Source organism: Nomascus leucogenys, chromosome 12 (genome assembly GCF_006542625.1).
Source record: "Nomascus leucogenys isolate Asia chromosome 12, Asia_NLE_v1, whole genome shotgun sequence".
NCBI lineage: Eukaryota > Metazoa > Chordata > Mammalia > Primates > Hylobatidae > Nomascus > Nomascus leucogenys.
In genome coordinates, this window is record NC_044392.1 from 44,142,771 (window position 1) to 44,169,691 (window position 26,921).

Here is a 26,921-nt window from a genome sequence, read left to right on the forward strand (position 1 = left end):
AGAGTATGCTACCTAGCACTTACTTGCAAAAACAAAAACAAACAACAACAAAAACGCCGCTTAATCTGTCCCTTCAAGCTGTCCCTTCAAGGTTAAGATGACAGTCTATCTACGAGCGAGGAAGTCACTGCTTTTCTAAAGAAACACATACTTTAGGAAAAAGTATTTTGAAGATGGATGACTGGAAATGGTTCCAATATTGTGATTTTTTTAATTACCAAAAACAATGGTTTCACCTATCAAAACCCTTGCACACTTTGAAAAATTAGGAAACAGAATTTGAAAACCTATTTTTAAAAGTTAAATGAAATTTCTTAATGGCTGGAACCCATTTGTTAAGAATATAAAAATGTAACACCTTCCAATCATTCAAGAAGGATTGACTTAAGATATAAATTTACTAGTTGAATTTCAATTAGAAGTCTGCATTGTTGATGAATGGGATTGGAAAATAAGTATCATGATTTAATAAATGCAATCAAGGGCATACTTCTTCTGTTTGAATCTACCTATCTTTGGCAAGCATCTTTTCCAGTTATTGCAGCAATTAACTTTCACCAAAAAGCATGATTTAAAAAATGTTCATTTTTAAATTTCAACCTTTTACTATTTCTACACTAGGCAATGTTGCATAAGATATGTAATAAAATATATGTAAATACTTGCTTTAAAAAATATTACATATATTAAGAAAACATTATCATCATTATTATTATTTTGAGACGGAGTTTCGCTCTTGTCACCCAGGCTGGGGTGCAGTGGCGCAATCTCGGCTCATTGCAACCTCTGCCTCCCAGGTTCAAGCGATTCTCCTGCCTCAACCTCCGGAGTAGCTGGGATTACAGGCGCTCCCCACCATACCCAGCTAATTTTTTTTTATTTTTAGTAGAGACGGGGTTTCACCATGTTGGCCAGGCTGGTCTCGAACTTCCGACTTGAGGTGATCCACTCATCTCGGTCTCCCAAAGTGCTGGGATTACAGGCGTGAGCCACCGCGCCGGGCCAAGAAAATATTATTTTAAAATGTTTGACAACCAGTGGTCTGTCACCACAGAGCAGTGTCCACATTTGAGGGCGTCATTTTTGCGGGTAGTATGAGAAAGAAAGACACAATTAAGTCAGCAACAATCTAGACCGTGCTTCAAATGCTGGGCAGATCACCTGTTTTGGGGAGTTCTGGCCTAGGGGTTGGTGGAGACAGGGTGAAGGAAGCAGGTTATTTGCCAACCTATACCTGATATACATTAAAGGGAAAGTTCCTGGTTCATAGTAGGTCTTCAATTGATGCTTATTCGTTTCTTTTTCCTCTTGCAATTTGCATATCTACCACTTCTAAACTGATGAGGTCACTCCAGAGCTCACGAATGTGTATAGATAATTTACATATACATCTCCACCCCCTCCCAGAACAATCCAGGTAGTGTGAAAGGAAGAGAACTTATGCAAACACCCCACTGCCTGCAGAGTATTTTACAATGGCATTTACCTAGGCAAGAAGGCAAAGTCCACTCCCCAATCCTAGTGAGAGTTTCCTTTTTATTTTAATAATTTTTTAAAAAATTTTTTATTATTATTAGTTTTTTGAGACGGAGTCTCGCTCTGTTGCCCAGACTGGAGTGCAGTGGCGAAATCTCGGCTCACTGCAAGCTCCGCCTCCCGGGTTCAAGCGATTCTCGTGCCCCAGCCTACCGAGTAGCTGGGATTACAGGCACGCGCCACCACGTACGGCTAGTTTTGTATTTTTAGTAGAGACGGGGTTTCACCATGTTGGCCCAGGATGGTCTCGAACTCCTGACCTCAGGCCCCGCCTCGGCCTTAATGATTTTTAATCATAACGCTCGGGACCTTCTGACAAATGTCATGTTACTTGTAAAGATTTAGAAACTGTGATTCTATGAGAGGGGGTTATGAAAATAGAATTGCTCTGGAAAGGCTCTTCCATAGAGTTCAAAGACACTTTACACAGCCTGGTATTAAGATGCCCAAGCCAAGCCGAGAGGAAACAGCGAAGGGTCTTCCCCCTAAGTCGGTGGTATTAGAAGTGGGAAGGACCACAGAAACGGGAGGAAACAGTTAAAAGAACTGACACCACGAAGGAGGCCGCAACAAATGTTTGAAAAATAAGATCAGAAGAGAGGTGGAGAGAGGGTGAGCCGTAGCTGCGGGCGCAGGGGTAATGCCGGTGGACTCAAAGAGGTAAACCTGCACCCGTGGGCAGGGGCACGGGGCGCGGGCACGGTGGCTGGGCGGGCAGGGGGTAGGAAACAAAGGTCGGCTCCCGAGCAGAAGTCAGTAAGAGGGGGAAAAGCAGCCGAGGAAAAGCGGCGAAAAGGCGGCAGGGGTGGTGGTGGCGGCGGCGGGACGGCGCGCGGTGCCTGGCGGGGTCAGGGCCGGGGTCGCCCGCGGGCCGGGCCGGGGTTCCGGCTGAGACGGGGACCCGCTAGGCCGCGCCGAGGGGCAGGGCCGGCGACTGAGGGGCCGCAGAGGGGACCGGCCGAGGAGCGACGGCAAAGGGTTGTGGGGGGCAGGACGCGCAGAGAGGCCGGGACAGGGGCGGGCCGGTCGGCGGGAGTCGCTGCCGCGGGAACCGAGGCAGGGAAAGGCGGTCAGCTTCCCGCCCCCGCCCCCGGCCGCCGCGGCGTGAGGGGAAAGACCGGCGGGCGGCGGGCAGCGCAGCGAGGAGGAGGAGGAGCCTGCGGCCCCGCCCCGCGGGAGCGAGGGAAGGAGAAAGGCTCGCAGGGAAGAAGGAGGGAGGGAAGGGGGGCGGCCGGCCGGGCCTGCGCCCGAGCGAGCGGCGAGCCGAGGGGGAAGGGGCCCGGAAGGAGGCGAGCGCGGCCGCGACGCCGGCAGTCGGACGCCCGCTCGTGCCGGCCTGCCGCAGCCGCCGCCACCTTCTCTGTGCGCCGAGCCTGGCGTCCCGAGCGGCCGCGAAGGCCGGAACACGGAGGTCGGGCGCGGGGCGAACGGCACCGGGAGCCGGAGGCCCGGCCGGGCGTCCTGCGCGAAGCACTGCGGGCTTCTGCCTGTGAGATTAGGCGAGGGGTCGAAAGGGAGGCAAGGAGAGGCCGAGAGGAGACAGGCGATCGGATTTTCCAGGAGGCTGGTGTGGAAGAAAAACCCACCTCGAACTCAAATCCACAATAATAATCCGAACGAATAATAAGGGAGCCGTCTTTCTGGCCGGGCGAGAGAGAGGGAGAGAGAAAGGGGAACGGGAGGAAGCGAAATCTCCGTTTCATGGAGGCTGAGGCAAGAGAAAATTTCGGAGCCTGGATGTGGAGGAGCCCAACAGCAGAACTAACTCAGGAAATTGTCTTTCAGAAAAAGGCCGAACGTAGGCTGGGTCTGAGAATCAGGCTGGGGTAGGTGGAGGAACCTGCAAGTTTAAAGGAAAAAGAAAAGGAGAGAATATTTTCAGAGATTATCTCTGGTTTGTTATCATTACTACCATCTTAAAGGTAAAAAGCATTGCATTTCAGGTGTTCTTTGATTTTTTTTTTTTTTTTTTTGGTGCAATTGGCTCATTTAAGAATTTCAAAACATTTAATTTAAAAGCTTTTTTTTTTTTTAAGGAAGTCCATAAATTTTGGTTCCCAGGGTTGCACTGGACTTGGAAGGAGTGCTGTTGTGTACATACTATTGTATGGTTTTATTTATTTTTTTACTGTGCAAATCAGCTGGAAGATTTTTTCCGAGTGCCATTTCGGATTTATTAATCCTTTTTTTCCTTTCCTCAAAGATATTTGCTGTTGTCATATTAAGCATTGGAGACTAGAAAATTATTTTCCCCCTTTGAGTTAGAGGGTCTCTTGCCAACAGAAGGATAGCTGAGAAAACTGGATTTAAAGGATGGTTTTATCTGTACTTTGCAGTTAACAGTGATATTTTGAAGGCACATTTTTCTGTGATTCATTTTTTTAGCCCATAGTGCTAACCTTGAAGAGATTCGTGGCTGGGTTTTTGGTTTCTGAGAAGGTCGTAGTTTTTCCTCTTTTCCTTTTTCTTTTTTTTTTTTTAAAGCGGGGGAGGGGAAGAGGGGCTGAGAAAGGAAATCATGTTCACTGGTAGAAGTAGAGTGGAGCATCAGTTACCAGGGTCCTGAAAGCTGGAGGAGAAAGGAGTCTATCTTCAAGTTGGGAGGCCTTCCTCTCACCTTGCTCAAAAATTGCAAGCGATTCAATCCTGATCAAGACACCAAAGCTACAGGATTCTGGAACCGTGGAGACACCGAGAAACCATGAGTGTAAGGTTACCCCAGAGTATAGACAGGTAGGTTTGCTAATAATTTGATTTTTCAACATTGACCAAAGGAAAGACTGGGAGGGGTGGTGTTGCATTTTAATAAATGGTTGAAAATAAGGGTCTGGGTGGGCTATGGGAATTGATGGGCTAGGAGCATTAGTCTCTGGGGACTGTCAGCCTATGTGGTTATGTGCTCTCTGTGTGTCTATGTTAAAAACAGCTCTTGATTCAGCGTCTTTTGAATATAAGCAATAAACAGTGAAGCCAGGAGAGGGGAAGGAGGAGGATGTGTTTCCAGTGGCTTTTGACTTTTGCCAGGGTAAAGGCTGAATTTGAGTCCCCCCAACTTGCCAGCCTCAGGTGGGGGTAAGCCAGTCTTGTGAGCTCCTAGGGGTGCACTAGGGGGACTGGTTTTAGGTGTTGGAGCTGCTGGGAGAAGGGCCCTGGCAGGGGCGTGGGCCTCCACCAGGCTGGTTGGTATGGAATGGTGGGGCTTGGTGACGGGGTGGATCCCATTTCTAGAAATGAAGAGGATGTTCTTGGCCTGAATGATGGGACAGAAACATCCTTTGCACCCATGCAGGTCTGGATTTTTACCAGTAGCTGACATGGTCCCAAAATGCATAGATCACATTAGAATTTCCTCTCCTCCAAGCTTAGAGTTTAAATTGAGACCTGCCAACCGGCTGATGCTCTAGGTTTAATCTTCCAAGCTGTTCTTAATAAGCTTGACTCTGCAAAATGGGCCTTCCCTCTGCCTGGAGCCAGAAGAAATTGTTTTGGGCTCGGAGGCCTGCTGGGCAGCAGCACTGGCCCTCAGAGTCTGAGCACATGACACCCCTTCCCCCAAGTGTCTGCCCAGCCACCTCTATCACTGGTAATGTTACTGTGTGGTTGCAATTCTTACCTCCAAATGATTGGTACAACTTTGTAAGGTGTCTGCCTTTTCCTTCCCTCCCTTACCCCTCCTCAACCCTTCTCCCCATGAGAACCTTGCTGGGGGGCGTGTTTTGTGGGCACTGCACACATCCTAACGGGATAGATGGGTGGTTGAAGGACTGAACAAGCAAATGAAAGGACTGGGCCTGGAAAAAAATATTATTGGAGAGATAGAGAAGAATATTTGCAAAGGAGCAATTGCTCCCTCCATGCCCAGTCCACCTTCGGTTATCCATGCTAATAATAATTTCCTTTTGGCTGTGGAATGTGGCCTAAAATGCATATAATCTCTCTCTCCCAAGCACTAATCTCTGTATTGCCTCAGAGTCCCATTTAGATTAGTTCAGCAGTCCCTAGATGGGAACTGACTTGGCAGTGGAGAAGAGGAGGCAGACAGCCACAAAGGATATATGGCCAGTTCAGACCTCCCTCCTCCTTTCTGTTGGCCTCTCTGCAGTTTGACCCTTGGAAAGGGAGAACTGAGCTGTGTCAAGGTGAGGAATTGGAATGGTTTACATGGCTGCCCTTCTACCCTTTTCATCCTCTTGGAGTTTGAGAATTAGTGCATTTGCCTTTTTAAGATTTGGATGGTGAACTCTTTCTGGTAAATGCAGGGATTTGAGAAGATGGGAACCCAAGTTTTGGGGGGGTGCAAGAAGGAGGAGGCGGTGAGGGTTCCTGGATTGATGTGAGACACTCCTGGGGGTTTGGATATCCTCACAGATAAAAAGTCTCAGGATTTGCCCAGCACATTACAGTTCCCTAAGTGCTTTCGTAGAACATATCTCGTTTGAATCTCACAGTGGTTCTGTGTGAGGTAGACAAAAGCATCAGAGGTTATTATTCACGTTTCACAGAAGGGGAAACTGAGGCTCAGAGAGGCTGCTACCTGGCCTGCCCAGTGCTATCTCGCCTGGCTAGTGGCAGAATCTGGACTCAAAGACTCAAACACAAGTCTTCTGAGTCTGAATCTGGCTCTTTCATTGCCCCATCATGTCTAACTAGGCTTCTATACTGGTCCTGTAGAATGTGTGGGGCACCGTTTTCTTCTTTCTCTTTGGCAGTAGGGTAAAGTGCCCGTCAGCAGTCACGGTCTTCCCTTCTACTTTTCTGTCCTGGGGCTCCTACCTTGGGGGTTCAGTCTTGGGGCTCATACCTGTTAAGTCCTATAGTTAAAGCACTATTTTCTCCTATAAGATAGTGCAGCTTTGCAGGGTAAGGGTGTTCCTCACCTCCACCCTGCCTGATTCTCTTCCCCATTAAGAGTGGTAGGACTCAGATCCCCTTCAGACATCCCCAGCTGGCTGCATTGAATCTTACTCCCTTAACTGTAGGCTTACTCAGTTGGAACTTTCGGCAACATCAGCCTCAAGACTCTATGATTTTAAATAATTTACAGTCTTAAATCACACTGAAAGGAATAAAATACTGCAGATTATGGGGTCTAGTATTCTTTCAGTTTATCAGTTTGCCGTGTTGAGAGCCTAGTGTAAAGTGCTATAAGAGAGTTTTAGAAAATTAAGGTGTACAGTTCTTGCTCACAGAGAGAGCATGCAACTGGGGGACTGGGAAACATGTAAGACTCCTGAAGACCACATAAAGCAACACCAGACTGTAAGCCCCTTACAAGCAGGGACAGTTTGATTTGCCTGTATGATATCCTGTGTGCCTAGCTTAGTGTCTTGCATGAGTGAGTACTCAAGAAATGTTTGACAAATGAATGTTAGTTAGAGTGAATGAACAGATCAGCAAGTATAAATTCTTTCATTGCAGGTTGTTTCAACATTCACGTGTTAATTTCAAATGTAGTCAAATGAGGTCAATTAGAGAAGGTTTCCTAGGTAATATGTATTTTCTAGAAAATAAATGACATAATAAAGGACTGTGTATTTGGAAAGAGATTGTAGCTGAGAGTAAGAAAACTTTGGTATATTTTCTCGGCAGTCTTTAATCTCCCGTAGCACCCTGTTCAAGAGTGACGCCTGGGTCCATAGAAAGCATAAAGTATTTGCAACTATTCTTTATCTTTCAGTGTTAATCAATTATTACTGAAAGATGGGCTAAAGTGTAGCTGTTCATGTCCCTTTCAGTTTTTGTCCATGAGCAACTTACTGCCCATTAATATATATTCCTTTCAAGAGTTTCTAAAAATGTGTTTGCTATTGCAAACAGAGATAATGATACTGAATTATTTTTACAGGAGTGGTCATGAGTTTTGCTAAGCCATCTACATCCGTTAGCCTGGTTCCCCCATGGCAAATGTTTTTGAGATGGACAGGTGGGTTAGGGGTTTGCATCCATGAAACATCTTTCCTCTGCCCAAAGTTAGTTCATGTGAGGATCAAACCAAAGTAATTGAAGCCAAGAGTTTGTGGTTTGAGTCCTGGCTTTCCCCTTAACTATGTGACCTTGGGGAAGTCACATGCCTCCTCTGGCTTCCTCATGTAAAGCAGTAGTAGTTCATTTCTATAAAGTACAATCCAGTTCTCAAACATTTTTATATGGTGTGTCATTTGAGGATTATAATGTTTATTTCATCTCTCTTATAGGCCTATTGAAAGGAGCAGATCAAACGAGATAATGTATTTCAAATTGTTTTCTAAACTGTAAACTCTATATAAATTATAGATGGTAAATTCACAGATTTATTTAGCTTCGTGCACAACTTTCTGAGCTAAGTAGCCCAAAACAAAATAAGGTGACTGAAATATTTATATCATTTTGAAGAACTTAAGCAGAGTGAACTGGCTTTATTGTTGTAGAAGTGCATGGGGTCAGGAGGAAGGAGTATTTTTCCAGTAGATAGGGTACTAGAAGAATGTGAGAAGAGAAGAGTTACTGAATCTCCTTCCCAGGAACTCTGATGAATGAGAGAGACTTCATCTACCTTGGCTCACCTTAAATGTCTGTTAGTGATGGGGATAGAAAGGATTTGTTCTGTGATCTCCAGCCATTCCTTGTCTTAAAAGCGTATGACTTTCCTAATTCAAAATAAATCCAGACCCAGCAACTGTTCTCTGTCAGGGGTCTCTTCGCACCTTGGCTTCTGGTCTTTATTGACCCCTGGGACCAAGAAGTCCCCAGACATTTAGCTGAGTTTCTACCTAGATTAGAAGGTTGGCCTCCCAGAATGGAGACAGGGATCCAGAGCTATGCATGGTAAGTCCCTGAAATGCTGAGTCTTTTCCAAAATGTACCCTTGTTCCCATCTAGGGGTGTGAGATGAGAGACACAATGGATTTGCAGCTGAAACATTTGGCGATTAATCACCATTATGAGAAGGAGCCGACTAAGCTTAACTTCAGATACTCAAAAACATTTCTGAAAGAGCACCCTTTTATTAATGTATTTGTTTAGCTTTTTTAATAGACAAGAAATAAGAAAAATTAAATGACAATATGAGTTCATCAAAAATAAAAAGATTTTGTGAATGGCACATAGCTAATCCCCTAGTTAGTATAAAGGTAAAGGAGTTCTGGAAGCTCACAGCCTCTGTGGAATGGAGTTTAGAAACTAGTTTGTATAGTGTTTCTTGCTGCTTTAAAGTTCTGATAATCTGATGTTTGTGAAAAGGCTTTGTTAACTGTTGAGTTCTATAAACATAAGAGAAGTTATTTTAATCTGTATTGACTGAATCTATTTCACCTCTTCATAGTGGCATTGCCTTTAAAAATTCATTTTATTGGTTTATTATTTTTTAAGCTTAACTCAAAGATATATCACGTGGCTTGGAAACTCTTTTTGCTGTGGATTGTGATGTTCCTTCTTTTGTCAATCACTGTATTGATAAAAGACCCAAGCATACACCTGCTAGTGGCATGCAAGATCACTCCGTTGCCCCATGGGTTAAACAGTACTGAAGAAGTTGCTGATCCTGGTCTCAAAAAGAAAAAAGTATAACTTCATAAAAAGTCATGTTAGATCTTTTGTGGAAGGAGGTTTGGAGTTCTGAGGAAAGGACACAGCATCTGAGTTAGTGGATGTGGATGTTGGAGCCAGCTTTGTTAGCAACTGGGTGAATGACCTTGCAAAGGTGCTTACCTGCCCTCGACCTCAGTTTTCTTATCTGGAAAAATGAGGGAATTAGGCTAGCCAGGCTCTAAGATTTGATTGCTTTTAGCTGTTACATTCTTTGAGCCTCTGAAACCAGAATGCTTTGTGTCCTTTCAGTGGGCCAAATGGTTTTTCAGAAATCATTATCTGGCTTTCCTGAAAATCAGTGAAAATGAAAGTTTGAAAAGAACAGAGAACAACGCTGCCTGATCAGATGGGAGAGAAGATGGAAGTACAAGGACATGGAAACATGGGGAGGAACTGAGAAATCCATGGCCCCTAATAGAATTGGAATAGGATTTGGAAGGTGGTTTTGTTTTTTGTTTTTTGAGACAGGGTCTCACTGTGTTGCCCAGGCTGGAGTGCAGTGGCATGATCACGGCTCACTGCAGCCTTGACCTCCCCAGGCTCAGGTGGTCCTCCCACTTCAGCCTCCTGAGTAGCTGGCATTACGGGCGTGTGCCACCACACCTGGCTAATTTTTGTAGATATGAGGTTCACATGTAGCCCAGACTGGTCTCAAACTCCTGAACTCAAGCGATCTGCCTACCTCGGCCTCCCAAAGTCCCAGGATTATGGGTGCGAGCCACCATGCCAGGCCTGGAAGGTGTTCTTAAGGTCTGGAAGAATACCCCAATTTATTGTACTAAAACAGTTGGACAGATTTCAGGGAAAAATCACAAAAATCTGGCAGGGCTTCAAGGGATCCTCTTGCCCTTTCCTCTTGACTTCAAATAGGGTGTCTCTTAAGCTAGTAAAGACAGGTTGAGGGCTCTCCCATTTTCAGTGATCTCTGGAGGATGGTTCCATGAGTTCAACAATTAGAAATCCCTTTGGGTATGAAACTTCCTCTGCCACAATTTAAAAACATTTTATTGTCTTTCTATTGTGATCAGCATAGGCCTTAAAGTCACTAGTATCCCTCTATTACCTTTGTTGACTTCCTTAAGATTTTCCTCCTCATTTTAAAGAATAGCAAACTAAGACATGAATGTGTGAGAAAGGGGCTTTGAAAAGTTAGAGTGAAGTAATTTCAGAGTCTTGCTTTCCAGCCCTTGCTCCTTTCTCTCCCGTATTTGGGAGCAGCCACTACAAAATGGCATGATGGGATCTGTAGTCATCAGTCACAGCCTGGCCCCAAATCAAGTAGGGAACCAATCTAGCAGCCCTCCTGGTGATTACCTGTGATCTGTGGCGCTTGATAGTCGCTTGGTTGGACTTGAAATATTTATCAGATGGCTCAGTGCAGTTCTCAGTGTCCTGAGAGCTAGTACAGGAGAACATAGAGCTTACATTCTTTTTTTTTTGAGACAGAGTCTCGCTCTGTCACCCAGGCTGGAGTGCAGTGGTGTGATCTTGGCTCACTGCAACCTCCGCCTCCTGGGTTCAAGCGATTCTCTGCCTCAGCCTCCCAAGTAATTGGGATTACAGACACCTGCCACCACACCCGGCTACTTTTTGTATTTTTAGTAGAGACGGGGTTTCACCATGTTGGCCAGGCTGGTCTCGAACTCCTGACCTGAAGTAAACCGCCCACTTCAGCCTCCCAAAGTGCTGGGATTATAGGCATGAGCCATCGTGCCTGGCCTCAAGCCTGAATTCTTGTTGGGAAATGTTATTAACAAAACAACACAAAATAAAAAGATGGTACATAATTGCTGAATCGTTATGTACACCAAAAGGTACATTTAGAGAAGAGCGGAAGGTTGGTGCTAATAAGAATAGTCAAAGGCAGAGTAGTTAGGAATTATTCAGGTCGAAGAAAGAGAAGAGGAGCATTTCAGACTAGAGGAGCAACATGAGCAAGGTTCTGTCTGGGGTGGCACCAACAGGGTGTGGTCTCCAAGTGTTAAGATTATTGTAGAGCAGAGAGAAATTAGATTGATAAGGTGGGTAGAGTAGGGAGAATGAAGGGATTCAGACTTTATGTGGTAGTAGAAAGGGAGCCGGGGAAGGTTTATGTATTATATGGTGATAAAAATAGTGTTTAAAGAGAGAATTCTGATATTAATATACAGAGCAGAAGAGACCTCGGGGTTAGGAAGCCTAGGAGTTTTTGTAGCAATCTTAGGAAAAGATAATGGGCTTCTGAATCAGAATGGTTATGGTGGGGACAAAGAGGAGTGGCAGGATTCCCAAGACGTTTTGGTAGCAGAATTAACCAGTATTTTAAGACTGGATCAAATTTATTTATTTATTTATTTATTTTGAGACAGAGTTTTGCTCTCGTTGCCCAGGCTAGAGTGCAATGGCACGATCTTGGCTCACTGTAACCCCTGTCTCCCAGGTTCAAGCAATTCTCATGCCTCAGCCTCCTGAGTAGCTGGGATTACAGGTGCCCAACCTCATGCCTGGCTAATTTTTTGTATTTTTTAGTAGAGACGGGGTTTCGCCATGTTGGCCTGGCTAGTCTCAAACTCCTGATCTCAGGTGATCTGCCTGCCTCCACCTCCCACAGTGCTGGGATTACATGTGTGAGCCACCGTGCCCTGCCCCGAATCAAATTTTATTCCCAAATTTATGAGACTGGTGGACTAGGAGAAGGGTAGTGCTATTGATAGACTAGGATCTTCAGTAGAAGTCATTTTGTCTGCCATTGATACCTAACAATTTACTGAACACAGTGGATACTTAACCTTCCTTAGACCCTTAGGTTAGGCCATTTCTACCAAATAGTTTTAGAGTTCTTCAATACAGCTTTTTAAGAGAAGCAGGAGGCTGGGTGTGGTGGCTCACACCTGTAATCCCAGCACTTTGGGAGGCCGAGGTGGGTGGATTACCTGAGGTGAGGCATTTGAGACCAGCCTGGCCAACATGGTGAAACCCTGTCTCTACTAAAGATACAAAAATTAGCCTGATGTGTTGGTGCGTGCCTATAGTCCCAGCTACTTAGGAGGCTGAAGCAGGAGAATCACTTGAAGCCGGGAGACAGAGGTTGCAGGGAGCTGAGATCGCACTGCTGCACTCCAACCTGGGCGACAGAGCAAGACTCCACCTCAAAAAAACAAACAAACAAAAAACAACAAAAAAAAAGTGAGTAGTGAGTTCTGGGAGATCCCTTAGGAAGTTGGGTCATGGTTTGAGGAGATTAGCGTATATTCGATGGATCCTGATTAATCAACCATATATATATATATATATATATATATTCCCACATAGCCACCCAAACTGTGGGGCCGGAGGGCCATCTATGTGGAAACCATTCTAGTTGACTAATGTAGAGAATATGGGACTTTAAGTGAGCCCCAGCTGAGTGACTGACTAGCTATGTGATCAGGATAATTTGTACCAGCCTGACCAACATGGAGAAACCCCGTCTCTACTAAAAATACAAAATTAGCTGGGCGTGGTGCTGCATGCCTGTAATCCCAGCTACTCAGGAGGCTGAGGCAGGAGAATCGCTTGAACCTGGGAGGCAGAGGTTGCGGTGAGCCGAGATTGCGCCATTGCTCTCCAGCCTGGGCAACAAGAGCGAAACTCCATCTCAAAAAAGAAAAAAGCATTTTGTGAATTCCATGGTGCCAAACATATGGTGAGTGTTGTTAGGGCATTTGGTTTGGCAGGGACCCCAGATTGTCCTAAACTCGCCTCAGCTGCCACTAGAATACCCATGCTTAAATTACCCTCAGTCCTGTGCTGATTCTCAGCTAAGGACGGACAGGCATGGCTATGGGACCATAGTGAACAAACACAGGACAGTAGTTAAAAATCAGGGGCCAAAGCACTCATCCCAAAGCAGATCCTTTGCTAGAAACTCACAATATCTTTCCTTTCTATCCCAAGCTCCCCAGCTTGGGATTCATGACTTCTTTCTTCAGTTTAGCCTACATCTCAATAATCGTAGGTCTCATTACTGTACCCTGTCACCCTGCTTCGGGTAGACCAGCCTCATTCCTGGGCCCACATCCCTCTTTGCACACCTTTATATCAGTGTTCTCTGTCTTCTCCCAACTCCATTACTCTTATTTCCTTCAAGGAAGCCTTTGCTGGTTAATATCACCAAACCCTACACCTTTATATTATTCAGCATTCCTTTTGCATATGCATACAGCAATTCAACTCTATCTTATTTGCTTGTATAAAATAATTTGTGTAAAAGTTCTGGCAAAATATCTAGCACGTGGTAGACTGTTATGTTGGTTCTTTTGTATGGTTCTTGTGTTTATCCTGTTCCTAAGGGTTCAAGAGCAGTGTCTCCTCATTGTTCTGGGTTGTCTTCTTCGGCCCAGCTTAGTTCTCTTTAGACAAGGTATACTCCATATGTGCTGTTGCCTGACTCGAACATAGCTCATTCTTGACATTGCTGATTCCTTCCATGCCTAGCCAAGGGATTTTAAGAAAGCAAGCTCTAAACACTCCTGCCAGGAACTAAGACCAAAATTCCTCTCATTCTCACTGGGTGCTAGGTCTTTGGTACTTGGTATTTCTTACAGGGACAGAGCAGCCTTGTTGGGGTTGCCTGCCTTCAGCCTCTCAGAGTTCTGGGGATTTCCCCATTGGCGGCTTGATTTCCGGGCTGCCTTTCCCTGCAGGGGTCTGATGGGCACAAGGCCTATCCTGCCATTGTCCCGCCTGCCCCAGGCTGGCCCCATTCATTTCCCAGAGCAGGGCCTTCAGAAGCTTCCCCCCAAGAGACTGCTGCTGCAGAGAAAGGCCACTGTTGTTCTGGGGGGAGGTGGCTGGAGAGAGTGTAGTAAATAGCTATGTGAATGGGACCTTGTGTGCAGCTAGAACCACAGACCCTCTTCCCTTCAGAGCCCCAGGGAGAGGGGAAAAATACCACTAGGATTTCAGTGTCTTCACAGGAACAGGGTTTCAGGTTTGGAAACATTCATGCCATCCCTCAAATAAGAAGCTTGGTCTGTTTAACAAATCTTCACTTATCGTAGTGCTAGGCATCAAGGATTCAACCAGAATACGCTGCATACCTTGCCCTTAAGGAGCTAATGGTTTTGTGGAGGGAGACAGAAGTAAGTATGATAGCACCCAAACTTACTCCTGTGATAACAGTTGAAGCACTGGGAGAGACACCTAAAGAAGGTTTCCTGAGGAAAGGACCTTTACATTGAGGCCAAAAAATAAAAGCCAGGCTGGAGAAAGGGAAAGTCTAGGCAGAGGGAACAGCAGGTACAGAAGCCTCAAGCAAGAAAGAGCATGGTGTTGTGAGAATTGCAAGTGGCTGTGATTTGTAGTGAGACCATAGAACCATTAATTAAATGAAACTGGAGAAAAGGAAAATGAGTAGGAGCCAAGGCCTGAGGACCATGTAATGCTCTTAGAGGTTTTGGCCTTGATCCTGAGGGCAGTGGAAGACCATTGTGAGATTTTAAATAGAGGGTGACATGATCAGATATGCTTTTACAAAAGCAAGATCACCATGGCTACAGTGCAGACATGGGATTAAACGAGTGAAAGAGTGGAGAGAGGGAAGATGGGTTAGGAGACCTTTATAGTAACCTGGACAAGAGATGAATGTGGTCTCTGCTACGGAAGTGACTTCAGAGAGGGAGAAAAATGAGAGATCAGAGGTTACAAAGTTGATTATATGGGGGTAGGCGGAGGCATGAAGAAGAGTGTGGGGCAAGGATGATACCCTTACCCTTGTCTTGGGCTACTGCATAGTACTATTCAATAAAAAAAAAAGGAACTCTAGAGGAAGAACATAAGATGGTTGAGGGAGAGAGGAGGAGAGGGGTCAGCATCCCTTTGGACATGTGTTTGAAGTGCCTGTGGGAGATCCAAGGAAAGATGTTCAGCAGACAACTGGAGCTCGGGCTGGAGGTCAGGAGGGGATAGAGAATCACATTAGCAGGTCATCAGCACCTAGACGGAGCAGCAGAAGCATAACACTGTCCAGGGGCAGGGTGTAGAGAGAGCAAAGGGCTGTGCACAGAACCCTAAGAGGCATACATTTAAAAGGGAGGTGAAGGAAGATGAGAGGCATACATTTAAAAGGGAGGTGCAGAAGAGACTGGCAGGGAGCAACAGAAGGAACCAGAGCAGTGAGGAACCTCCGAAGTGAAGGGAGGGAGTGATTAACAATGTCAAGTTCTCCTAAGAGGTCATGGACGAAAAGGACAGAGAAATGCCTAGACTTAGTAACTAGGAGGATGTTCATGGCCTCCGTGCGTGGTTTCTGGGCAGTAGCAAGGGAAGGAGCCAGTTTCTAGCGGGTCCAAGTGAGAATAGGAGGTGAGGAAATGGTGATGGACATAGTCTAGTCAATTCTTTCATGAAGTTTCATCAGAAAGGAAAAAAAAATGTCGCTCCTGCTCCTGTGAGGTAGGACTTTAATTTTTTTAAGGTAGGGATGTATTGCCCTAGGTCAAGGGTTCTCAATCTTTAGAATCCTTTAGAATCAGCTGGAGATCTTGTTAAAATACAGGTCTGTGGGCCCCACCCCCAATGTTCTGACTCAGTGTGTTTGAGCTGAGTTTGGGGCCTGAGGATCTGCATTGTTACAACTTCCCAGATGATGCCAATGCTGGCATTCTGTGCTTCCAGAGCCACTGCCTTATGACATCTGTGCTCTTTTTTTTTTTCTTTTTTTTTTTTTGAGACGGGAGTCTCGCTCTGTCGCCCAGGCTGGAGTGCAGTGGCGCGATCTTGGCTCACTGCAAGCTCCGCCTCCCGGGTTCATGCCATTCTCCTGCCTCAGCCTCCCAAGTAGCTGGGACTACAGGCAGCCGCCACTACGCCCGGCTAATTTTTTGTATTTTTTTAGTAGAGACAGGGTTTCACCGTGTTAGCCAGGATGGTCTCTATCTCCTGACCTCGTGATTCGCCCGCCTCGGCCTCCCAAAGTGCTGGGATTACAGGCGTGAGCCACCGCGCCCGGCGACATCTGTGCTCTTAATGAACTCTTTTTATGTTCTCAAAAGAGAACTTTTGTTCACTGTCTATTTCAAAACTTGTCAGTGGCTCTACTCTGCTGGGAATTGCTTCAGTGGCTGGTGAATACCTTGGAGCAGACTGGCCACTTTGTAAGCTTAACCTAAGCTCCCCATCTGGGAAACCTTGCTTAGTCCTTTTCTGTCTACCTTTAACATAGATGCAAATAAATCCTATCTACTACAGATCTTTAAGGATGGTGGGCTTACAGGATTTTTTGTAATTTCAAAATTAAAGCCCAGAAGAGTCATACATAAGAGAAATGTCAAAGCTTATAGTAAATGTCAAAATCAAATATATATAATTTCAATAATTCAGTTTTGGATTGAGAGAATAAATTTCCTAAAATGGTTTCTCAAACTGATCCCAGGTTCTGAATTTTCCAGTGGTAAGGATCCTTGGAATGTCATTGTTGCCTCTTAGAATGTTGTTAGAGCTCTTAACACGTGGTTGCTGCATTCAAAGTGCTTAGGGCTCCAGAACATGCTTCCACAGAGTGATCGGTTGTTCTACCCTCGCAGGAGTCCACACCACCACTATGGCTTCTCTGCTCAGGGGGTGGGAGTAGGGATCCCATGCAGTTCTGGGGTTCTGTTCTAGGGCCTTTGCCACTCCCCTTGAAATTGGGTTCAGGGACCACACTACTGTGGTTTCTGAGAGCCCCCTGACCTTTAAGCCTCTTCCTCCTCTCCTGCTTTTCTTTTTGCCCTGTGCATTAGTGCGCCGTTTCTCATCATCTCCAGGTTCTCCAGACCAATGGCTCTGAGTCTGAGATGCAGGTGTGGGTCAGAGGATAGTGGTAGGTATATGACATGGCCTGGCAATTCTTGTGCCAAAGGGTTTCCTAAATAACACTTCAGGCCTTAGGATCATTTAATTAAGCAATGGGAAACCCAGAAGAAATCTTAGTTCTCTTAGCTCAGCCTAGTTCAGGGCTAATAGCTACACCTCTGGAACTCATGCCTGGAGACACATCCTTTTACTAATCCTGAACTTGAGGCCTGGCAGGTTGAGAAAGAACTGGGCAAGATATGGGGGGAGAGACCACTCCCTTGTTAAGATCCTCCTTCCCATTTGTTGGTCTGGCCTATGGGAATTTTAAAATTCATTCAGCACATTTACTGAATACATATTAAATGTGAGGCAGCATTCCAGGCACTGGGGATACACTGGAACTTTCACTCTGTTGGAACAAGACAGACAACAAGCAAGTGCTTAAAATTATTATTATTGTAATCCATCGTGTAAATGAATTTTATAAGACCTGGGTTCATAACTGCTGTGGGAGAGGCAGGAGGAAAGATGTGACAGGATTAAAGGAGGGATTAGAGTCAAGAAGAGAAGTCAGTTTTTAAAGTGGGCCAGGGCGGGGGCGGGGGGCATAATTCATGGGAAGAGGATGGAAGCTTGAGGACCAAGATAAGAGTGCAGTGATGATGAGGCTTCTTTGTATTTCTGCACTACAAGATGTATTTGGCAAAGTGTCTTGTCCATTATCTCATTGAGGTGGTCCAGGGCAAGGATTTTCATTCCCATTTTATAGATAGGGAAGCTCGCTCAGGGAGGCTTTAGTAACTTGCTTAAGGTCCAGAAAGTAAGAAGTAATGGAGTTGGGATTTTTTTTAAAAAATTCTGTGCCTACTGAGCCCTAACCTATTGCTGTTCCTCTTTTCCTGTACCCCTGTCAAGGCTTGGTGGTAAAAATGTGTAATTCTTAAGGGAGCCAGACATCAGATTTGCCTGACAGTAGTGAAAGACAGTGAAATTTGCCTGACTAGGAAAGAGATAGGTAAATCAGGAGTCAAGTCCCCCAAGTTTTTCTGTCTCTTCCCAATACAATTTCCTTGTCCATGGCCCCTTTAGGACCTGAGGTTTGCATTCACTGTCTAAGAAGAGGATAAGTCCCTCTTCTTTGCCTCCTCATTGGTTAATGGTGGGGAGAGTGACACACTGGGGCTGGTAATGTTTCAGTGAGGCTGGGAAAGATGCAATCTCCTCAAAAGTGGCTCAGCACTCTGCCACTTAGCAGTGCAGCATCTTTTAAGCTACTCAGGGGCCCTATCTTTGTGTACACTATGGTGCCTGGGACTGTGTAGTGAATGGATGCTCAGTAAAGTTTTATTGAAAAATAGATACAATTTTTTTAGTTAACAGCTTTATTGAGATATACCATACCATAAAATCTACTGCTTTAGAGTGTACAGTTCAGTGATTTTTAGTATATTCACAGAGTTGTGCAACCATCATCACTGCCTACTTTTAGGACATTTTAATCACCCCCAAAGAAACCTTGGCCCATTAGCAGTCACTCCGCATTGCCCCCTTCCCCTAACCCCTGAAAACCACTAATCTACTTTTTTCTCTATGGTTTTGCCTTTTCTGGACATTTCATGTAGATGTGATAATACAATATTTGGTTTGTTGTGTCTGGCGTCCTTCACTTAGCATGATATTTTAAAGATTTAACCATGTTTTAGTGTGTATAAGTACTTATTCTTTTTATGGTTGAATAATATTCCACCGTATGGATAGACTACTTTTTGTTTATCCATTTATCAGTTCATGGACATTTGGGTTGTTTCTACTTTTTGGCTATTGTGGATAATACTGCTATGAACATTTGTGTGCAGGTTTTTGTGTGGATGTACATGTTCATTTCTCCTGGGTGTATACCTAGGAGGGGAATTGCTGATCATATGGGAACTCTGGGGAACTGCCAAACTGCCTTCCAAAGTGGTTGTACAGCCGGGCGCGGTGGCTCACACCTGTAATCCCAGTGCTTTGGGAGGCCGAGGCAGGTGAATCACCTGAGGTCGGGAGTTCAAGACCAGCCTGACCAACATGGTGAAACTCCATCTCTACTAAAAATACAAAAATTAGCTGGGCATGGTGGCAGGTGCCTGTAGTCCCAGCTACTCAGGAGGCTGAGAGGCAGGAGAATTGCTTGAACTCGGGAGCTGGAGGTTGTAGTGAGCTGAGATTGCACCATTGCACTCTAGCCTGGGCAACAGAGCAAGACTCTGTCTCAAAAACAACAACAACAACAAAAACCACCAAAGTGGTTGCACCGTTTTACATTCCCACCTGCAATCTGTGAGGGCCCAGTTTTTTCATATCTTTCTTTTTTTTTTTTTTGAGACAGGGTCTCACTTCAGTTTCCCAGGCTGGAGTGCAATGGCACAATCTTGGCTTACTGCAGCCTTGACCTCCCCGGTTCAGGTGACCATCCCATCTTAGCCTCCTGAGTAGCCGGGACTACAGGTGCATGCCACCACGCCTGGCTAGTTTTTTGTATTTTTAGTAGAGATGGGGTTTCACCATGTTACCCAGCTGGTCTCGAACTCCTGGACTCAAGCGCTCCACCCACCGCAGCCTGCCAAAGTGCTGGGATTACAGGCATGAGCCACCGCACCCAGCCAGTTTCTCCATATCTTTACCAACACTTTCTTTTTGATTATAGCTAGGATTGTGGGCGTGAAGTGGTATCTCATGGTGGTTTGATTTGCATTTCCTTAATGCTTAAAGATGCCAAGCATCTTTTTATGTTGATTATTTGCATATTTTCTTTGGAGAAATGTTTACTCAAATCCTTTGCCCATTTAAAAATTTGGGTTATTTGTGCTTTTATTGTTGAGGAATGAATAGAGTTTTAAGCCAAGTCATTTAACCTCTCTTGGCCTCAGTTTTATCAATTGTAAAGTGGGAAAGTTGGATTTGATCTCTGAGATCCATTCAAATATAATATTATTTAATCTTTGGTAATTTGGTCACTCTTTTAGGGTTCTACTTGCCACCATGTTGCAGTCCAGTCTGGTTATTAGGGGTATGACTTTTATGTTGAATCAACCTAGGTTTCCTGTTACTTAACCTTTCTAAGCCTGTTTTTCCCTTTGGAACATGAGAAAAAAAGTATTTCTTTCATGAGGTTCCTCTGAAGATTAAATAAAAATAATGCATGTGAAGTGCTTAGCAAAATACCTGATGTAGTTAAGAATTCAATAAATGTCAGCTATTATTATTATATCATTACTTCATGTCTTATAGTCTCCAATTAACAAGCCAGCTCCCCATCTTGCTTGGATGTGACTTGCTTGTCCTGATCTTGGAGCCTTTGCACAGATCAGTATTGTTTAGTTTATCCGTTGCTCTCAAACAGGGGCTTAACATAATTCTAACCATTTGTTTTGCTCAGAATTCTGGCGGTTGGTTGGGTTGAGCCAAGCAGTTGTTTTCACGTGAGGCCTCTCATGCAGCTGTAGTCATATAGGGACGGGGCTGGGCTTCCAAAGACGTCTTCACTCTGGCATCTTTGTTGGAAGGGCTCAAACAGCTGGAGCTTGAAACAGCTAGAGCTCTTCAGAGATCTCTCTTTATCTTTCCCACTACCCTTTCTCTGGAATCTCTAGATTATCTTTCTACATGGTGACTTCAGAGTAGCTGACTTCTTAAAAAGAAGATGAAGGCTCTCAGAGCAAGCATTGCAAGACATTTGCAGAGGTGATGTCTTGATGAGCTAGCCTTGGGAGTCTGTTAGTTGAGGCAGTCACAAAGGCCAACCCAGGATCAGGGGAGAAGACATAGACTCTACCTCCTGATGGGCAGTGGCAAGGCTATGGAAGAGCATCAGGGATGGGAACTACTGTTGCAGTTACTTTTGGAAAATTCATTTGCCACACTTATTTAACTCCTTTATTGTTAATTTTTGTCCCTCCTCTCCTTCAAATACCAGTTCAAAACTAACTTACTAGTGAGGTCTTACCTTATTAACTCTCCTTGTTGTGGGTTTCTTCTTTCTCCTATAGCTGTCACCATGTAGGTCCCTTTTGATTTTTATATGACATCCAATTATCTTTTCTTGTGCCTCTGTATCTACAAATACTCCCACAGTACCCACAACCAGACAGCACTCTTTTTTTTTCTTTTTTTTGTGAGACAGGGTCTCACTCTGTCACCCAGACTGGAGTGCAGTGGCGTGATCTTGATCTTGGCTCACTGCAGCCTCGATTTCCTGGGCTCAAGTTGTCCTCCCACATCCCAAGTAGCTGGGACTACAGGCACGTGCCACCACACTCGGCTAATTTTTGTATTTTTTGTAGAGACAGGGTTTTGCCAAGTTGCTCAGGCTGGTCTCAAGTGATCCTAGGCTCAAGCGATCCTCCTGCCTCGGCCTCTGAAAGTGCTGGGATTACAGGTGTGAGCCACTGCACCCAGCCTAGACAGTACTCTTTAAGTAATGTTGACCAGCTACCTGAAAGAGTTTACTAAAAATCTCCAATTAGGGTTTTTCCAATAACTTTAATCAGCTAGTGATCAAATGTTGACTGGTTCTCTCGGCGTTAAAAATTCTCACACTTTTTCAGACTGAACCCCAACCCTGGTCCATCCTGCACTTTAGGGAAGCCCAAGTTCTCCATCCCTTTGTTTTCTCACATGTTATCACATCTAGGCATAAAGACTGATAGACACTGATAGACAGTGGGTCAGGAGAGATCCGTAATAACAATTAGCATTTGCTCAGCACTTTACTGATTTTGGAAAGTGCTTTAACAACAGGCATTCTGAAACATAGCTGTTACAGTTATTATTCTCCTTAATAGTGAGAAAGCTGAGGCTCGGGGGAGTTGGTACGTGAAATCACATAGCATTGAACCTATGCTCTGACCCTAAATCCTGGACTTCCTCTCCTTGCTTGAAGAAGGCCTCTGGCTTGGCCCCACTGGATCTCGGAAATTGCCTTCTACCTTCTAGTCTTTGCTGAGGGTACTGAACTTTGATGAAATCTCTTCTACAGTTCTAGCCCTACCTTCTCTATTATAATCATCTGGGTGATCTGGGACTCAGAGCTTTGTTTTCCTCACATGGTCTTGCCTCTGCTGCTTTGATTATTTACCCTGGAGATTGTGTTGCTTGGGCACCCTATGAGCTTGGTTACTTTGAAAAAATGCACTCCCATTAGGGGAAATTGTGTGTGTGTGCGCGCGTGCGTGTGTGTGAGTGTGTTCTAGGAGGATGGTCTGAGACATAGCGCTTAATAAAATAGGAAGCACAGAATGGGCAAAAGGACAGGAAGGTAGCTAGAGAAGGCAGAGAAAAGAATCTCCCAAAGTGGTAACTTTGAATTTCTCTTTTCTTCTGTTGAGGAGAGGACAGGCAGATGCAAAACTGATGCTGTCTCTGCCTCTGACTCTGCTGGTATCTGCCCCTGACAGCAGAATGATACTTATGTCATCAGGGACTCTTCACTGAGAATTGGCTTCATTTTATTTCCTGTCTTGATGATCAAATATTTGGTGAATATAGTTAGGGTGCTGTTGCAAGAACCAGGATATAAACCAGGCAAAGGATAAGAATCCACTTAATATAATAATCCTTGCAGTACCAAGCATTACACAGCGTTTTTATTCTTCAAAGCACTTTCTATCTATTGTTATACCTACCCTCATCACAGACTTGTAAGGAAGAGCCTGGGCATGAAGAAGGAGCCATCTCCCTCCAAGGGACTTAGTTTCCCTTTTCTCCTCTCCTTCCTTCTGCTTGGGTTCCCCTAGGACACACTTTGTCGACAGCTCTTTCCAGCTTTTGAAATTGCCCCCTTCTGATATAACTTAGCTCCTTGAGCTATCCTCCCATGAATAGAGTGTCTTCCCTCCCTGGTAGTAATTAACAGGGGAGCCCGCTCATCTGTGTGGCTGCCCAGACTGTCATCATCAATCTCACGCAGAGCCCTTTATATGAAAGCTACAAGATTAGAAAATAAATTGGCTAGGGCAGAAAGATTACCAACTCAGGCTAGGAACTCGCATGTTCAGGAAGATGTGGGGGAAGGGTGCTGAGGAGGGAAGAATGAGATAACTAGCTGGCAGCACAGATCCTCCTGGAATCCAAGGTCCTTTTTCCCTCTCTACCAGATTTATGCCCTGTCTCATTTCAGCTACCATTGTCTCAGTCAGCATCTACACCTACTTTGTATTGTGTGCTTATTTATCTTCGACATGCATCGGGGAAGATAATGGAGACGAGTGGTACTTGCCTTTAGGGAACCTCAGGCTTGTTGGAAAGGCACCTGCAAAAGACCTAAGAACCTGGAAGCAGCAGAGTGCGTCACTTGAAAGGCAGAGTAAAGGCACCACAGCCCACAACAGGAGTGCTTACTGTCTGTACCATCAGTTTGGTAGAGATAACAAATCTCCCCTTCTTTCTGATTTTACTTGCAAGTCTTATTTGGCAATTAATTGACTTCAGCAAGAGATGTTCATTGATCCTAAGTTGATGTGCCTGCACTGTGCTAGACAGAGGTTGTGGGGATTTAATTTATAAGAATATACTTAACATGAGGTATGTGTTCAAAAAATAGGAAAGGAATAGTCATTCCAGATGCCAGAGGAGTGACATATCTAACACACATTTTAAAAGGTTTTCCCTGGTATTGTGAATAGACAAGGGGTTCAAGAGCAAACATGAGAGAACTATTAAGCTATTACAGTAATCTAGTCAAGAGATGATGGGCATAATTATGGAGTTAAAAATCTGTTGTTTTGACTATGGCATAGATAGAAACTTCTTTAACTGTGGAAAAAGATAGGTTTCCTTTTTTTTTTCCTTTCCCCCATTCATTTTATCTTTAATACGGCTTTTGGTCAGAGATGAAAAGGAGATTATTATAAATGGACCCTCAAGTCAAGAGATAAATACATTAAAAGATATTTACATAGCATAGCAGGCTGGGCACCACCTATACCTGCACACAAGTTTTTTGAGGTTAGTGAGTTGGCTGATTTAATTGCTACTTCATCTAACCTTCATGACTTCACAATCCATAGCCATTTATTTTGTATCATAATAATCCCTTGTGTATGTGTAGCACTTGCAGTTTTATAGTTTGAGAATTTTCATATATATTCTTCTTTTATAACAGCTTTTTGAGATATAATTCATATGCCATGAGATTCACCTAAGGTCGTGCACCCATTATCACTGTCTATAATTCCAGAAATTTTCATCACCCCAAAAATAAACCTCAAGCCCATTAGCAGTCACTTCTCATTCCCCCTCCCTACAGTCCCATCAGGCAACCACTAGTCTACCTTGTCTCTATGGATTTGCCTATTTGGGACATTTCATATAAACGGAATTACACAAAATGTGGTCATTTGTATCTGGCTTCTTTCACTTAGCATGATACTTTCAAGGTTCATTGTGGTGTAGCCTGTATCAATACTTCATTTTTTTATGCCAATTAATATCCTCTTATGTGGATATACCACCTTCTATTTATCTGTTCATCAGTTGATGGACACTTGTTTCTACTTTTTGGCTATTATGAATAATGCTGCTATGAACATTTGTGTATAAGTTTTATGTGGGCATATGTTTTTATTTCTCTTGGTTGTATATGTAGGAGGGGAGTTGCTGGATTATATGGTAGCTCTGTGTTTAGCATGTTAAGCAACTACCAAACTTTTCCAAAGTGGTTGTACCATTTTACATTCCCAGCAGCAATCTGTGAGGGTTCTAGTTGTTATTATCTCCAGCAGTTGTTATTATCTTTTATTTTTTTGAGACAGACTCTCGCTCTGTCGCCCAGGCTGGAGTGCAATGGCACGATCTTGGCTCACTGCAACCTCCCCCTCCCTGGTTCAAACGATTCTCCAGCCTCAGCCTCCTGAGTAGCTGGTATTATAGGCGCATGCCACTGCGTCTGGCTAATTTTTGTATTTTTAGTAGAGATGGGGTTTCACCATGTTGGCCAGGCTGATCTCGAACTCCTGACCTCAGGTGATCTGCCCGCCTTGACCTCCCAAAGTGTTGAGATTACAGGTGTGAGCCACCGTGCCTGGCCTATTATCTGTCATTTTATTATAGCTGGACAGTGGTCATAAAGTAGTATCTCATGGTTTTGATTTGCACTTCCTTAATGACTAATGATGTTGAGCATCTTTTTATGTGCTTATTAGTCATTTGTATATCTTGGTTAGAGAAATATCTGTTCACGTCCTTTGCCCATTTTTTATTTAAGTTATTCGTCCCTTTATTGTTGAGTTTTAAGAGTTCTTTATAGATTCTGTATACTAGACCCTTGTCAGAGACATATGATTGGCAAATAATTTCTCTTTGGATTGTCTTTCCACTTTTATTGATGGTGTCTTTTGACACACAAGACTTTTTAATTTTAATTATGTCTAATTTCTTTTGTTGCTGTGCTTTTGGTGTCATGTTTGATAAACCATTGCCTACCTCAAAAGTCACAAAGATTTACTCTCATGTTTCTTCTAAGAGTTTCATAGTTTAACTCATATAGTCTGTGGTCCATTTTGAGTTAATTTTTATGTATGGTATGAGGTAGGGGTCCAACTTCAAACTTTTGCTTATGGATTTCTGATTGTCCCAGCCCCATTTGTTGAAAAAACTATTCTTTCTCCATTTAATTGTCTTGGCACCTTTGTTGAAAATCAGTGGACCCATAAATGTGATGGCTTATTTCTGGTTTCTCAGTTCCATTCTATTGATCTCTGTCATTATGCCAGTACTACACTGAAGCTTGTTAATAGGTTTTGAAATCAGAAAGTGTGAGTTCTCCAACTTTGAAATTTTTTTCAAGACTATTATGGCCATTCTGGATCACTTATATTTCCATATGAATTTTAGGATCAGCTTGTTAATTTCTATTAAAAAAATCAACAGAGATTTTGATAGTGATTGCATCAAATCTGTAGATAACTTTGTGGAGTAGTATCATCTTAACAATTTTAAACCTTCCAACCCATAAACATGGATGTCTTTCTATTTATTTAGGTCTTTACTTTTTTCAGTGATGGTTTTTAGTTTTCACTGTACAAGTCTTGCACTTCTTTTCTCAAATTTATTCCTAGAAATTGTATTCTCTTTAATGCTGTTGTGAATGGAATTGTTTTTTAATTTCATTCAGATTTTTTATTGCTAATGTATAGAAATACAATTGAATTCTGTGTCTTGATCTTGCATCCTCCAACTTTGCTGACTTTGTTTTTATTGTAATAGGTTTTGTTGTGCATTCCCTAGATTTTCTCTATGCAAGATCATTCCATGTATAGAGATAAGTTTTTCTTCTTCCTTTCCCACGTGGATGGCCATTTCTTTTTCTTGTCTAATTTCCCTGGCTAGACTCAGCACATTGTCGAACAGAAGTAGTGAAAGTGGCCATCCTCAGTTTATTCCTGATCTTAGGGATAAAGCATTCAGTTTTTCACCATTAAGTATGATAGCTTTGGCTTTTTTATAAATGATGTTCATCAGGTAGAGGATTTCTATTTCTAGTTTGCTGAATTTTTTTATTGTAAAAGGGTGTTGGATTTTGTCAGATGCTCTTTTTACATCTATTGAGATGATCATGGTTTTGTTCTTTAATCTCTTAATATAGTGTGTTACGCAAATTGAGATTCATATGTTAAACCAACCTTGCATTCCTGGGATAAATCCCACTTGATCATGGTAAAGAATCCTTTATCCATATTGCTGGATTCAATTTGCTGATATTTTGATGAGGATTTTTGCAAATAGAGTCTTATTTGATCCTTGAAACAACCCTATGTGATTAGGGTCCATATGAAGAAACTGAAGCATAAGTTGTTTGCCTGTGACCACGTAGTGTCAAACTGGAACAGGAATGCAAGACTTTTGAATTTAGTCTAACTTTTTTTCCACTGCTTTACTTGGCCTCTTGTTTAGCATCTATAACCCACAGTTGATTCCATTTATTTAAACTATTTCCTTTTATGAAACACCATCATTACTGTCTTGGATTGAAAACTTCCAGAGGG

At 43.7% G+C, this 26,921-nt stretch overlaps 1 protein-coding gene across 12 annotated transcripts in view; it reads left to right on the forward strand.

The window, feature by feature from the left end:
- The first annotated feature begins 2,770 nt into the window (after positions 1–2,770).
- ARHGEF11 (Rho guanine nucleotide exchange factor 11) overlaps positions 2,771–26,921 on the forward strand; it is a 112,170-nt gene continuing 88,019 nt past the window's right edge. For 6 of the 12 annotated variants that reach the window (XM_030824163.1, XM_030824166.1, XM_030824164.1 and 3 more), the window contains exon 1: positions 2,771–4,269. In XM_030824163.1, the coding sequence (XP_030680023.1) occupies positions 4,238–4,269 (32 nt within the window). In that variant the 5' untranslated portion in view covers positions 2,771–4,237. The remainder of the gene's footprint in view (positions 4,270–26,921) is intronic. The other 6 variants (XM_030824169.1, XM_030824171.1, XM_030824167.1 and 3 more) reach the window with 2 other exon arrangements.